This window comes from Mytilus trossulus, unplaced genomic scaffold (assembly GCF_036588685.1).
Source record: "Mytilus trossulus isolate FHL-02 unplaced genomic scaffold, PNRI_Mtr1.1.1.hap1 h1tg000396l__unscaffolded, whole genome shotgun sequence".
Lineage (NCBI taxonomy): Eukaryota > Metazoa > Mollusca > Bivalvia > Mytilida > Mytilidae > Mytilus > Mytilus trossulus.
The window spans coordinates 489,568-504,850 of record NW_026963346.1 but is presented as its reverse complement, the minus strand read 5'-3'; the positions used below and the strand labels follow the sequence as shown (position 1 = coordinate 504,850).

General features: G+C 33.2%; 1 protein-coding gene across 1 annotated transcript in view; it reads right to left on the bottom strand.

Moving 5' to 3' along the window:
• The window catches only part of LOC134702083 (intermembrane lipid transfer protein VPS13B-like), a 100,685-nt gene that overhangs the window by 74,072 nt on the left and 11,330 nt on the right, over positions 1-15,283 (bottom strand). Inside the window, exons 6-13 of the mRNA XM_063563173.1 lie at positions 9,658-9,846; positions 7,194-7,372; positions 6,642-6,824; positions 6,181-6,305; positions 5,346-5,521; positions 4,237-4,362; positions 3,575-3,736; positions 914-1,093 (exon numbers count right to left, since the gene is read on the bottom strand). Of these exons, the coding sequence (XP_063419243.1) occupies positions 914-1,093; positions 3,575-3,736; positions 4,237-4,362; positions 5,346-5,521; positions 6,181-6,305; positions 6,642-6,824; positions 7,194-7,372; positions 9,658-9,846 (1,320 nt within the window). The remainder of the gene's footprint in view (positions 1-913; positions 1,094-3,574; positions 3,737-4,236; positions 4,363-5,345; positions 5,522-6,180; positions 6,306-6,641; positions 6,825-7,193; positions 7,373-9,657; positions 9,847-15,283) is intronic.

The window sequence follows — 15,283 nt, the reverse complement described above, 5'->3', positions numbered from 1 at the left end:
CCTTGTACTGTAGTTCAGAAAATGTGAAGAAAATATTCATGGGACAGAAGGACTGATGGATGGACAGATAGAGGTAAAACAGTTTATCCTGATTAAGAGTAATTTCTCGCAATTTGATTGGCTGATATTGTTGTAAAAATTTCAGTACAATTGGAATTATCTTCCTTATTTATTAAGTCAATTGGAATTGTCTCCCTTCTACAACGAACCTAATGAAAAATTTAAAAAATTGAGTTGCTTTAAAGTCCTAATATTTTTAATTTTTCACAGTTTTAAGATTAAATATCTAAAATTTATCTTACCTCCTATATATTTCTAAAAATATGATTGGTTAAAAGTGTTCCCTTAGAGACCGTGTATATTCAATTTTAGGCTAGTAGGGAGGGGGCTTAATTCAATACACGGTTGGTAGTGTATTTACGACTTTGTCAGTGTTTGATTATTCAAAAGTATTGAAAGTTATGTTTAATATTGTTATATCAAGGTTGTTGATAATAAAGAGTAATTGTTTGCATTATTTTTTTTAGTGCAGACCCATTGAAGAAGGTTCTTAAATTGAACACTTTAATATAGAAATAAGAAAATGTGTTATGATAGCAAATGACACAACTCTAGTCTGAATTCATCAAATAAAGATAGTCCGTAAGATAAATTTGTTGCATAGTGTGCTAGTAACTAATACTATTAGGTTGATATTGTCTTAATATTGAATTTAAATATAATAATATGTACTATAACAAAATCCGGATAAATTCGTTAGACAGTGTTCCATTGTCCTAATACAGAAAATATCTCACCCGATATGATTTTTTTTTACCCGATAAATTCTCGTATTAGGACAATTGCACACTGTGTAACTTATAATACCCCCACTTTTTAACAGCGGTGGTATAAAAATATCTTTTAAACTTACCTTGAGACATATGTTGCAATGGAAAAGCTGCCTGGGCAATAGCTTGATCAACTTGTACAGGTTCTTTCTTGTGCTCTGTTGATGTTTCTTTCTTCTTTGGTCTATACTCAAACCAGTCTGACAAAGATGGATCTATAGCACATATAACACCCTCTGTATTTAGTAACAGTAAGCTTGGCACTGGAAAATATAACAATTGGTTAATAACTTAATCTAGAGATGCTTATTACTGTATTTAGTAAGAGTAAGCTTGGCACTGGAAAATATAACATTCAATTATTAACTTAATCTGGAGATGCTTATTACTGTATTTAGTAACAGTAAGCTTGGCACTGGAAAAAATAACAATCAATTATTAACTTAATCTGGAGATGCTTATTACTGTATTTAGTAAAAGTAAGCTTGGCACTGGAAAAAATAACAATCAATTATTAACTTAATCTGGATATGGTTTTTACTGTATTTAGTAACAGTAAGCTTGGCACTGGAAAAAAATAACAATCAATTATTAACTTAATCTGGAGATGCTTATTACTGTATTTAGTAACAGTAAGCTTGGCACTGGAAAAAAATAACAATCAATTATTAACTTAATCTGGATATGGTTTTTACTGTATTTAGTAACAGTAAGCTTGGCACTGGAAAAAAATAACAATTGGTTAATAACTTAATCTAGAGATGCTTATTACTGTATTTAGTAAGAGTAAGCTTGGCACTGGAAAAAAATAACAATCAATTATTAACTTAATCTGGAGATGCTTATTACTGTATTTAGTAACAGTAAGCTTGGCACTGGAAAAAAATAACAATCAATTATTAACTTAATCTGGAGATGCTTATTACTGTATTTAGTAACAGTAAGCTTGGCACTGGAAAAAAATAACAATTGGTTAATAACTTAATCTGGAGATGCTTATTACTGTATTTAGTAACAGTAAGCTTGGCACTGGAAAAAAATAACAATTGGTTAATAACTTAATCTGGAGATGCTTATTACTGTATTTAGTAACAGTAAGCTTGGCACTGGAAAAAAATAACAATCAATTATTAACTTAATCTGGAGATGCTTATTACTGTATTTAGTAACAGTAAGCTTGGCACTGGAAAAAAATAACAATTGGTTAATAACTTAATCTGGAGATGCTTATTACTGTATTTAGTAACAGTAAGCTTGGCACTGGAAAAAAATAACAATCAATTATTAACTTAATCTGGAGATGCTTATTACTGTATTTAGTAACAGTAAGCTTGGCACTGGAAAAAAATAACAATCAATTATTAACTTAATCTGGATATGGTTTTTACTGTATTTAGTAACAGTAAGCTTGGCACTGGAAAAAAATAACAATTGGTTAATAACTTAATCTAGAGATGCTTATTACTGTATTTAGTAAGAGTAAGCTTGGCACTGGAAAATATAACAATTGGTTAATAACTTAATCTAGAGATGCTTATTACTGTATTTAGTAAAAGTAAGCTTGGCACTGGAAAAAATAACAATCAATTATTAACTTAATCTGGAGATGCTTATTACTGTATTTAGTAAAAGTAAGCTTGGCACTGGAAAAAATAACAATCAATTATTAACTTAATCTGGAGATGCTTATTACTGTATTTAGTAAAAGTAAGCTTGGCACTGGAAAAAATAACAATCAATTATTAACTTAATCTGGATATGGTTTTTACTGTATTTAGTAACAGTAAGCTTGGCACTGGAAAAAAAAGCAATCAATTATTAACTTAATCTGGATATGGTTTTTACTGTATTTAGTAAGAGTAAGCTTGGCACTGGAAAAAATAACAATCAATTATTAACTTAATCTGGGGCACTGGAAAAAATAACAATCAATTATTAACTTAATCTGGGGCACTGGAAAAAATAACAATCAATTATTAACTTAATCTGGATATGGTTGAAAAAAATAACAATCAATTATTAACTTAACCTGGAGATGCTTGAAAAAAATAACAATCAATTATTAACTTAATCTGGATATGGTTTTTACTGGCCTTACATGTAGTAGATGTCATTTATAAATAGGTCAATAATACACATACCCTTAGTTCTGTAAACTTTATTTTACATTTTCTCTATAATTAAGGATTTTTCAAAATTTGTAACTATTTAGAATTAGAGAATGTTTTCGAAATCATCTAGGGAATAAGCATGAAGATTAATTAATCCTTATCATAACATCATAAACCACTTATTTATCAGATTTTCAGGTGGATTTTTTTGGTCATTAAGATGAAAATATATTAAGAAAATTATTATTTTGTTAATAAATTTATTGTCAGTCAAAGGGAGATAATTCCTAGTCATTTTCATATTAATTTTGAAAATTCAACATCCATTATGCTGGGATCAATATATAAATGTATTTTCTTTAGAAAAATTTGAATTGACATAGAACTTAAAATGTTTGCAAATACTACTCTGTAACAGTTTTACAACAATAAAAACATCAAAAATTGTGTTATTACAGACAATGCAAATTCAAAGAATTTAATGCTTCTTCAGTAATTCTATAGGGTTGTAAAAGTGATGAACACCCACACATTTTTTAAAATGAAGCGATTCCGTGCTTCATACAAAATGCACTTTGGTCTAACATGTTAATAAAATGTATATTATATCTTTGCCAAATATTCAATACAAACCATCAGATACTGTCTTTTCATGGGGTAACTGTATGGTGAATGTTAGGAAGTCATTCTTATCTTCAGTCAGAGGAGAGGGGTTCCTAAAGTACTCTGTAGATGTAAGCTTGTTTGTATTGGCAGGACAGCAAACAACAGGGATTATAGAACCAGCCTGTATATCTGTAATAAAAAATTGCCTATTTATTACCATCTTTAGAATCAGAATAATACACACTTGTAACATTCCTGGATATTTAAAAGTTTGTAATCCTTTATGACTACTGTATCATAAAAAAAACGTTTGGCTTTTTACATATAATGAAATAATGAAGTTAGGGAAGAATAAGATTCTAAATATACCTTGTAATTATAGATTATAGCTGATAATCATATTGCTAATAACTTGATGCTAAAATTTTGATGAAAATTGTTTAGGCTTCCATAAACATACTAGTGCATTAAATAATAAGTATACATAAAATTGAGAAAGAAAATGGGGAATGTGTCAAAGAGACAACAACCTGACCAGAGAGAAGACAACAGCAGAAGGTCACCAACAAGTCCTCAATGCAGCGAGAAATTCCCACACCTGGAGGCGTCCTTCAGCTGGCCCCTAAACAAATATATACTAGTTCAGTGATAATGATTGCCATACTAAACTCCAAATGTAATGTATTTACCATACAAAATAACTTGAACCGATGAGAGGGTCCCTGTATAAGCTGTTACTAGTGATGTGACACACTGCTTCATCTCAAAACCATTAACATTCACCTCAAGTAACGGTAACACAGCTTGGTTGTCATCTACAACAGAGGTCAAAGGTCATAAAAGAAAAAGAATGTACACATTATATAATAGATAAAAAGTCAGATATAACCATTCACTACAGATCTGGTTATGATGTGGTATGAGTGCCAAAGACACAACTAGCCACAAGTGTCCAAATAACATAGATGTTGAAAGTATAGTTACATTTAGTTTGCTTTGGCAAAAATAACAATAAACAAGATTGTGTCAATAGTACACTCATAATATCATTTCTATATTCAGTGAACTGTGAAATTGGGCCATTATTGGGGTCAAAACTCTAATTTGGCATTGCACAATTAGAACTAGATGTGTCAAAGCGACTCAAATGGCCTCGTCCCAAAAAATTGAAAAATTTGCAACTTCAATATAAACACATATGGACACAAACATGACGGTAGTCTCACATATCAAAAATCAGCTCAAAATCTGGAGGGGAATAGAGAAAAAATCCGTATAACTGTGATTTTCAATAATTTATCAAAGTCCAAAGCCCGTAATTTCAGTGAAAATAAGCGTAGCGGAATGAAACATAGGCTTGACCTATTACTCATCATGTTTAACCCACATACCAAAAATCAGAACAATATTTGAAGGCATTTAGAAAAAAAGTCTGTATAACTGTAATTTTCAACAGTTTTTCAAAATCCAAGGCCGTAATTTCAGCAAAAAAAGTGTAGTGGAACGAAACTTATACTTGATCTGTAACTTATCATGGTTAACTCACATACCAAAAATCAGCCCAATATCTGAAGGCGTTTAGAAAAAAACTCCATATAATGGTTTGTTGCGGAATGACGCAATTACAGAAAGTCGATAAGACGGAATTTCAGAATTTCTGACAAAGGCAAAACTATATGGCACTGACAACTTCTTTGAGAGGCCTTAAAAGTAATATCGTAGGGAAAATGTGTACAAATTTTTTTGTAGTTTGTGAGATGCCTGGTAATTTTGTTTAGCTACATCAGTTATTATTTACCTATAGTGAACACATCCTCCATTAGACTGTTTGTGTTGATATCTGTTGGCCTTGGTGTATTCTGTGTCCATGATTGGTAGATCTCAAGTATCAATAGGAGATTAGCTTTGTTTAAATTAATTGAGATTTCTGGGAGCTCATACATCTTTTCTACTTTCGGAAGGTGGCTATTTGTCCTAAATAAATAAAATTTAAATAAGAATAAATAATACTTCAGTTTGCATTAATTATACCCCATTATACTTATAAAAAAATTCTCAAAATCATCATATACTGTGGTTTCATTATTATTTGTTGGATACCAATTGACGTGGATTTTGTTATATATAATATATTATATATAATTAAATGCTCATTGAAAAACAAACTTCCTTTTATAGCTGACTATATGCGGTATGGGCTTTGCTCATTGTTGAAGGCCATACGGTGACCTAAAATTGTTTATGTTTGTGTCATTTTGGTCTTTTGTGGATAGTTGTCTCATTGGCAATCATACCACATCTTCTTTTTTATATTCAATTGGCATTGATTCAGACTTTGGCAAAACCACAAAATCAAATATCCACATAAATGAAACTTTTCCCTTAATTATTGCTAGTATAATGCTGTCGCATTTTTCGCAAAAATAAAAACATTGCAATAATTTCTGAATTTGCAGTAATCGAAAATTGGCCGTCAACATCCAATTTTCCAAATAACAAAAAACATACAACATAAGGAACTTTTGCCAAAGTACAATGTCCATGAAAGTATGCAGCTACAATTGTTAAACATAATACAGATGATTATAATATACTGTTTACACAAACAACAGGGGACCAGTTTTATTTCTTACCAGTACATTGTAAGTTGAAGTTTCCTAGTATATAGAGCTCCACTACAAGGGGGAATAACTGTCACAACATGTGATTTATCTCCCTTTGTATCCTTGGTTACAAGACCAGCAGAGAAATCAAATAACTGAAATAAAAGAGAAATGAATAAAAGCAATTAAATCTATTAACTTTATACCCTAGATTATGAAATAAAATAAGGTAGAACATTCTTATGTAAACGTTAAAATTACACTTATAATAATAAATATAAACTCAAGAAATAATGATTCCATTGATATACTATTTTACACAAGTATGTTTATAAACAATACCACCAGTAAGGGGTCTTTTAAGCCTGACTCTATATTGATATATAGTTTATACAAGTATTTTTATAAACAATACTACCAGTATGGTGTACCTTCTCTCTTAATATGACATCACATACACAAAACTTTTGACTGCACCCCTAGATACATACCTTTATCTGTGTGTGTGCGTGACAGTGATGTAAAAGATTACTAGATGGTGCTGCCATCTTGCTTATTAGTTGTACCAGTTTCCGTGGATACATGGAGCTTGTCACTTGATATTCTAATCTAGCTGATGTCAGGTGGACACATGGAAGGATGTCTACTGTTTCATGTTCTGTTGTCTTAGATCCCTAAAATAGAATTACACAAACATATTTATCACAAAAATAACCACACAAATTTATGCTAAGTGGGCAATCTTTGAGAGGATTTATTTCATTATTAAGTTTTTGTAGTTTTCTGTAATGCAAATCATCATCAATTAATATAATGCAAATCTCATCAATTCTTGAATTACAAACCCGCACAAACTATTGTAATGCAAAAATTAATCAATTATATCGTAATACACAAAATTAATCAATTATATTGTAATGCAAATCAATTATTTTGTAAAGAAAATCAATTATTTTGTAAAGAAAATCAATTATATATTGTAATGTAAATTAATTATATTGTAATGCAAATTAATTATAAAAGTACATGGAATTACATTATACCTTTTGATGGTGAACAGTTTTATAAGATTTCTTGGGTATATCACAGGATGGATGCTCAGCATAGTATACATTTAGGACTGGTTGTAGAAGACTTATATGGAATGTTTTTGTTGGAATGAATTCCTCTAAGATCTTTATCTGCTCCTCTGTTGGATGTGGTCGACTTTCATTAACATTTTCTGTAGAAAAAGCAATGAAATTGGCAAAGTATGCAATTAAAATATCTAAGGCTAAGTGGAAAGTTTTAAATCTAGTTATAATGAGCTACATTGAAGACCTGTTGGTGACCTTCTGCTGTTGTATTTTATTTGGTCGGGTTGTTGTCTCTTTGACACATTCCCCATTTCCATTCTCAATTTTATTAATCTGTTGTACGGGGACCAGTTTCGTCATTTTTAAGGGAAGTAGTTAATTCATAAGAATTTTGAAACTATCTACCTGAAACTTGATTTTTAGAGGTCATAGGCAAGCAGGGCAAACTGCAAATAATTCAATCTAATACAGATATCCTGTCTCCATGCTTTCCTTACAAGAATCTGACAACAATGCATTTTAGGGTCTGTTCTATCATGGAAGTATTATATTGACAGGAACTACTACGACCCGACTACAAATGGTTCATGTGCGATGCCGCGCGCAATTTAATGACATGTTAATTAGCTTAAAACATGGAACATTATTTACATACCAGTGTGTGGTGCCCTATAATATTGTCATTCTAGGTTGCTTTCGGGATTACAGAAATAAACGAAGCAATTGAAAGTTGTGATAAATTCTTAGGAAACAGCAATCGGCAAACCTCGGCAGATTCCGTTACCTTACGTTTGCATATGTGTGCCGATTGAGTGATTGGTGGATTAATGCGAGTCATCATTAATTCTATAGAAAAACACATTGACGATGGAAATTTGTACCAAATTTATTGAATAAATGCCCGGTTTTTTAAATTTATTTTTCGGTAGAAATTGCACTTTATGTAATATACATATATCGCAAGTTGTGATTATATAATAACTACTGTTTACTCAAGTATTTGGTTTACTCCACTGCGTGGCACACATTTCCTGCATATTTAAGACGATTGTAAATGATCGTTCTGATAAAATCAAAGGTCAAAGAGATTTTAAATAAATGTAGAAATTATTAAACATTTCTCTCAATCCAGGGTAAGATCATTGGTAAATTGGTATATACGAATGTTCAGCTGAACCCCGACTCAAGGATTTGTATAGTGACATTATACGCATTCTTGTGCAACTGTTCAAAAATATTTACCAGTATCATTTGAACGGATTCATTTGGTCGGATAGTGATAACATATTTTAGGGGACAGAAATGTGTTATATAAATAGCTATATAACGTAGTAAGGTCTCTGTTTTCTTCTGCTGTATTTTGTTGATTGGTACTTGCTCGATTAATTTTCGTATCGTAAACTAGAAATTTCTACTTTTCAGGATTATCCAGTAACTTAACCATATATATTACTCCAAACTTCACAGTTTTAATATTTATGAAGTATATTTATTGTTAACCGGCGGTAACCGGAACACACCTTAATCGTGATTTAAACTTCACCCACAACCTAATAAAATATTATCACTCACTATTTCAAATCGTTGTAAAATACATAATTCTGGGCCGATTTTCATTTTTTATGCATCAGTCGATTTGTTTGATTAAGTTGTTCACGAATAAAGGTCTAACGACGCGATTGAGATAAGTAAAGGTGTTTTCCGACAGGTAATACTGTCAAGCTGTCTCGATTAAAACCACGTGATTGATAAGAAGTATCTCTGGTCAATGTATGACCGCGGCATTGCAGATAGTCACAAAAGAAATTATCGACAGCATACTAATTAGACAGTTTCCATATCTTTTCTACAGGGCTACCCCGGTTATAAATGAATGCTAATTAATCGTTGTAGTTCCTGTCAATATAATACTTCCATGGTTCTATTAAATATTACCAGCCAATGAAATTTAAGCCTTCATATTTTTGAAGATGTGGATCATTTAAGACAAAAGAAGAGAATTCTGAAATGTTTTTAAAACAGAAAGCAGAATGAAGCACATTGTAAGCGAAGGAAGGACACAGGATCTGCAAGATGATTGAAACTTCTGGAAAAGGGATTAAAACCAAACAGTTATATGAAACCTTTACTTTTCCCATTAATCATACAAGGACATAAGACAAACATTGCAGGTAATACAGTTGCCTATAATTGCTTACATTTATTCCATTTTAACTTTGATGGAGAGTTTTTTTTATATTTAATAAATAGTCCAACTATTAACACATTGGTGACCATATATTTACACATGTACTTAGATTATCTTTGAATACAACCTAATTTTCATAATTGGAGGTACTGCTAGTAGCTCAGTTAATCTGTACCTTAAATATCTAAAAGACATTGAGCAATTAAAAAAAACACAACAGTGACCTGATATCTATAGACGTACCCGGTTTTCCTTTGTAGTAAGGTTCATAATTATAATTATATGCACAAGCCAGTATCTTCCTGAACCTGTGTACTGATGAAGAGGAAGCATTTATCTGACACGGACCAATAATAAAACGTATCAGTGACGTCTCTTTCATGAATAAAGTTTCTGTGATGTCTGAAACAGATGAAACACTGGTTCCTTTTCCTGAAAATAAACAGAAGAAAGTCATGGCATCATTAACATGATAAATAAACACAAACATAATTATTCAAACTTATTAATATTTTAAATATATAAAAGAAGACAAGGTATGATTGCCAATGAGGCAACTCTCCACAAGAGACCAAATAACACAGAAATTTATAACTTTAAGTCACCGTACTGTCTTCAACAATGAGCAAAGCCCATACTGCATAGTCAGCTATAAAAGGCCCCATAATGACAAAGTAGAACAATTCAAACGAGAAAACTTAAGTCTTCTTGAAACGTTGCATTATAAATCTTTACTGTAAAACAGATGAAAGCATTTCAAACATCATAAGACTTAACAAAAATATGTTTTGAGATGAATATCATCTCATTCATGAATTTAAAAATCACCTTTTAATTCATTCTATTTACAAGTTTACATATTCAATCTCCAAAAGTGTCCTACCTTGAGTTTTGTCTTCTGTGTCGGCCATTACATATAGATAGTCAAAGAAGAAAGTATCCTACCTTGAGTTTTGTCTTCTGTGTCAGCCATTACATATAGATAGTCAAAGAAGAAAGTGTCCTACCTTGAGTTTTGTCTTCTGTGTCAGCCATTACATATAGATAGTCAAAGAAGAAAGTGTCCTACCTTGAGTTTTGTCTTCTGTGTCAGCCATTACATATAGATAGTCAAAGAAGAAAGTGTCCTACCTTGAGTTTTGTCTTCTGTGTCAGCCATTACATATAGATAGTCAAAGAAGAAAGTATCCTACCTTGAGTTTTGTCTTCTGTATCAGCCATTACATATAGATAGTCAAAGAAGAAAGTGTCCTACCTTGAGTTTTGTCTTCTGAATCAGCCATTACGTATAGACAGTCAAAGAAGAAAGTGTCCTACCTTGAGTTTTGTCTTCTGTGTCGGCCATTACGTATAGATAGTCAAAGAAGAAAGTGTCCTACCTTGAGTTTTGTCTTCTGAATCAGCCATTACGTATAGATAGTCAAAGAAGAAAGTGTCCTACCTTGAGTTTTGTCTTCTGTGTCGGCCATTACGTATAGATAGTCAAAGAAGAAGGTGTCCTACCTTGAGTTTTGTCTTCTGTGTCGGCCATTACGTATAGATAGTCAAAGAAGAAAGTGTCCTACCTTGAGTTTTGTCTTCTGTGTCGGCCATTACATATAGATAGTCAAAGAAGAAAGTGTCATATCTTGAGTTTTGTCTTCTGAATCAGCCATTACATATAGATAGTCAAAGAAGAAAGTGTCCTACCTTGAGTTTTGTCTTCTGTGTCAGCCATTACATATAGTCAAAGAAGAATGTGTCCTACCTTGAGTTTTGTCTTCTGTGTCAGCCATTACATATAGATAGTCAAAGAAGAAAGTGTCCTACCTTGAGTTTTGTCTTCTGTGTGGGCCATTACATATAGATAGTCAAAGATGAAAGTGTCCTACCTTGAGTTTTGTCTTCTGAATCAGCCATTACATATAGATAGTCAAAGAAGAAAGTGTCCTACCTTGAACTTTGTCTTCTGTGTCGGCCATTACGTATAGATAGTCAAAGAAGAAAGTGTCCTACCTTGAGTTTTGTCTTCTGAATCAGCCATTACAAATAGATAGTCAAAGAAGAAAGTGTCCTACCTTGAACTTTGTCTTCTGTATCGGCCATTACATATAGATAGTCAAAAAAGAATGTGGTCCTACCTTGAGTTTTGTCTTCTGTGTCGGCCATTACATATAGGTTGTCAAAGAAGAAAGTGTCCTACCTTGAGTTTTGTCTTCTGTATCAGCCATTACATATAGATAGTCAAAGAAGAATGTGTCCTACCTTCAGTTTTGTCTTCTGTGTCGGCCATTACATATAGATAGTCAAAGAAGAAAGTGTCCTACCTTGAGTTTTGTCTTCTGTGTCGGCCATTACATATAGGTTGTCAAAGAAGAAAGTGTCCTACCTTGAGTTTTGTCTTCTGTGTCAGCCATTACATATAGATAGTCAAAGAAGAATGTGTCCTACCTTGAGTTTTGTCTTCTGTGTCAGCCATTACATATAGATAGTCAAAGAAGAATGTGTCCTACCTTGAGTTTTGTCTTCTGTGTCAGCCATTACATATAGATAGTCAAAAAACAAAAGTGTCCTACCTTGAGTTTTGTCTTCTGTATCAGCCATTACATATAGATAGTCAAAGAAGAAAGTGTCCTACCTTGAGTTTTGTCTTCTGTGTCGGCCATTACATATAGATAGTCAAAGAAGAAAGTGTCCTACCTTGAGTTTTGTCTTCTGAATCAGCCATTACGTATAGATAGTCAAAGAAGAAAGTGTCCTACCTTGAGTTTTGTCTTCTGTGTCGGCCATTACGTATAGATAGTCAAAAAAGAAAGTGTCCTACCTTGAGTTTTGTCTTCTGTGTCGGCCATTACATATAGATAGTCAAAGAAGAAAGTGTCCTACCTTGAGTTCTGTCTTCTGTGTCAGCCATTACATATAGATAGTCAAAGAAGAATGTGTCCTACCTTGAGTTTTGTCTTCTGTGTCGGCCATTACATAAAGATAGTCAAAGAAGAATGTGTCCTACCTTGAGTTTTGTCTTCTGTGTCTGCCATTACATATAGATAGTCAAAGAAGAAAGTGTCCTACCTTGAGTGTTGTCTTCTGTGTTGGCCATTACATATAGATAGTCAAAGAAGAAAGTGTCCTACCTTGAGTTTTGTCTTCTGTGTCGGCCATTACGTATAGATAGTCAAAGAAGAAAGTGTCCTACCTTGAGTTTTGTCTTCTGTGTCGGCCATTACATATAGATAGTCAAAGAAGAATGTGTCCTACCTTGAGTTTTGTCTTCGGTGTCGGCCATTACATATAGATAGTCAAAGAAGAATGTGTCCTACCTTGAGTTTTGTCTTCTGTCGGCCATTACATATAGATAGTCAAAGAAGAATGTGTCCTACCTTGAGTTTTGTCTTCTGTATCGGCCATTACATATAGATAGTCAAAGAAGAAAGTGTCCTACCTTGAGTTTTGTCTTCTGTGTCGGCCATTACGTATAGATAGTCAAAGAAGAAAGTGTCCTACCTTGAGTTTTGTCTTCTGAATCAGCCATTACGTATAGATAGTCAAAGAAGAAAGTGTCCTACCTTGAGTTTTGTCTTCTGTGTCGGCCATTACGTATAGATAGTCAAAAAAGAAAGTGTCCTACCTTGAGTTTTGTCTTCTGTGTCGGCCATTACATATAGATAGTCAAAGAAGAAAGTGTCCTACCTTGAGTTCTGTCTTCTGTGTCAGCCATTACATATAGATAGTCAAAGAAGAATGTGTCCTACCTTGAGTTTTGTCTTCTGTGTCGGCCATTACATAAAGATAGTCAAAGAAGAATGTGTCCTACCTTGAGTTTTGTCTTCTGTGTCTGCCATTACATATAGATAGTCAAAGAAGAAAGTGTCCTACCTTGAGTGTTGTCTTCTGTGTTGGCCATTACATATAGATAGTCAAAGAAGAAAGTATCCTACCTTGAGTTTTGTCTTCTGTGTCGGCCATTACGTATAGATAGTCAAAGAAGAAAGTGTCCTACCTTGAGTTTTGTCTTCTGTGTCGGCCATTACATATAGATAGTCAAAGAAGAATGTGTCCTACCTTGAGTTTTGTCTTCGGTGTCGGCCATTACATATAGATAGTCAAAGAAGAATGTGTCCTACCTTGAGTTTTGTCTTCTGTGTCGGCCATTACATATAGATAGTCAAAGAAGAATGTGTCCTACCTTGAGTTTTGTCTTCTGTGTCAGCCATTACATATAGATAGTCAAAGAAGAATGTGTCCTACCTTGAGTTTTGTCTTCTGTGTCGGCCATTACATATAGATAGTCAAAGAAGAATGTGTCTTACCTTGAGTTTTGTCTTCTGTATCGGCCATTACATATAGATAGTCAAAGAAGAAAGTGTCCTACCTTGAGTTTTGTCTTCTGTGTCGGCCATTACATATAGATAGTCAAAGAAGAATGTGTCCTACCTTGAGTTTTGTCTTCTGTATCGGCCATTACATACAGATAGTCAAAGAAGAAAGTGTCCTACCTTGAGTTTTGTCTTCTGTGTCAGCCATTACATATAGATAGTCAAAGAAGAATGTGTCCTACCTTGAGTTTTGTCTTCTGTGTCGGCCATTACATTCAGATAGTCAAAGAAGAAAGTGTCCTACCTTGAGTTTTGTCTTCTGTGTCAGCCATTACATATAGATAGTCAAAGAAGAAAGTGTATTACCTTGAGTTTTGTCTTCTGTGTCAGCCATTACATATAGATAGTCAAAGAAGAAAGTGTATTACCTTGAGTTTTGTCTTCTGTGTCAGCCATTACATATAGATAGTCAAAGAAGAATGTGTCTTACCTTGAGTTTTGTCTTCTGTATCGGCCATTACATATAGATAGTCAAAGAAGAATGTGGCCTACCTTGAGTTTTGTCTTCTGTGTCGGCCATTACATATAGATAGTCAAAGAAGAATGTGTCCTACCTTGAGTTTTGTCTTCTGTATCAGCCATTACATATAGATAGTCAAAGAAGAAAGTGTCCTACCTTGAGTTTTGTCTTCTGTATCGGCCATTACATATAGATAGTCAAAGAAGAAAGTGTCCTACCTTGAGTTTTGTCTTCTGTGTCGGCCATTACATATAGATAGTCAAAGAAGAATGTGTCCTACCTTGAGTTTTGTCTTCTGTATCAGCCATTACATACAGATAGTCAAAGAAGAAAGTGTATTACCTTGAGTTTTGTCTTCTGTATTGGCCATTACGTATAGATAGTCAAAGAAGAAAGTGGCCTACCTTGAGTTTTGTCTTCTGTGTCGGCCATTACATATAGATAGTCAAAGAAGAATGTGGCCTACCTTGAGTTTTGTCTTCTGTGTCGGCCATTACATATAGATAGTCAAAGAAGAAAGTGTCCTACCTTGAGTTTTGTCTTCTGTGTCGGCCATTACATATAGATAGTCAAAGAAGAATGTGGCCTACCTTGAGTTTTGTCTTCTGTATCGGCCATTACATATAGATAGTCAAAAAAGAAAGTGTCCTACCTTGAGTTTTGTCTTCTGTATCGGCCATTACAAATAGATAGTCAAAGAAAAATGTGTCCTACCTTGAACTTTGTCTTCTGTATCGGCCATTACATACAGATAGTCAAAGAAGAAAGTGTATTACCTTGAGTTTTGTCTTCTGTATCGGCCATTACATATAGATAGTCAAAGAAGAATGTGGCCTACCTTGAGTTTTGTCTTCTGTGTCGGCCATTACATATAGATAGTCAAAGAAGAAAGTGTCCTACCTTGAGTTTTGTCTTCTGTGTCGGCCATTACATATAGATAGTCAAAGAAGAAAGTGTCCTACCTTGAGTTTTGTCTTCTGTATCAGCCATTACATATAGATAGTCAAAGAAGAAAGTGTCCTACCTTGAGTTTTGTCTTCTGTATCGGCCATTA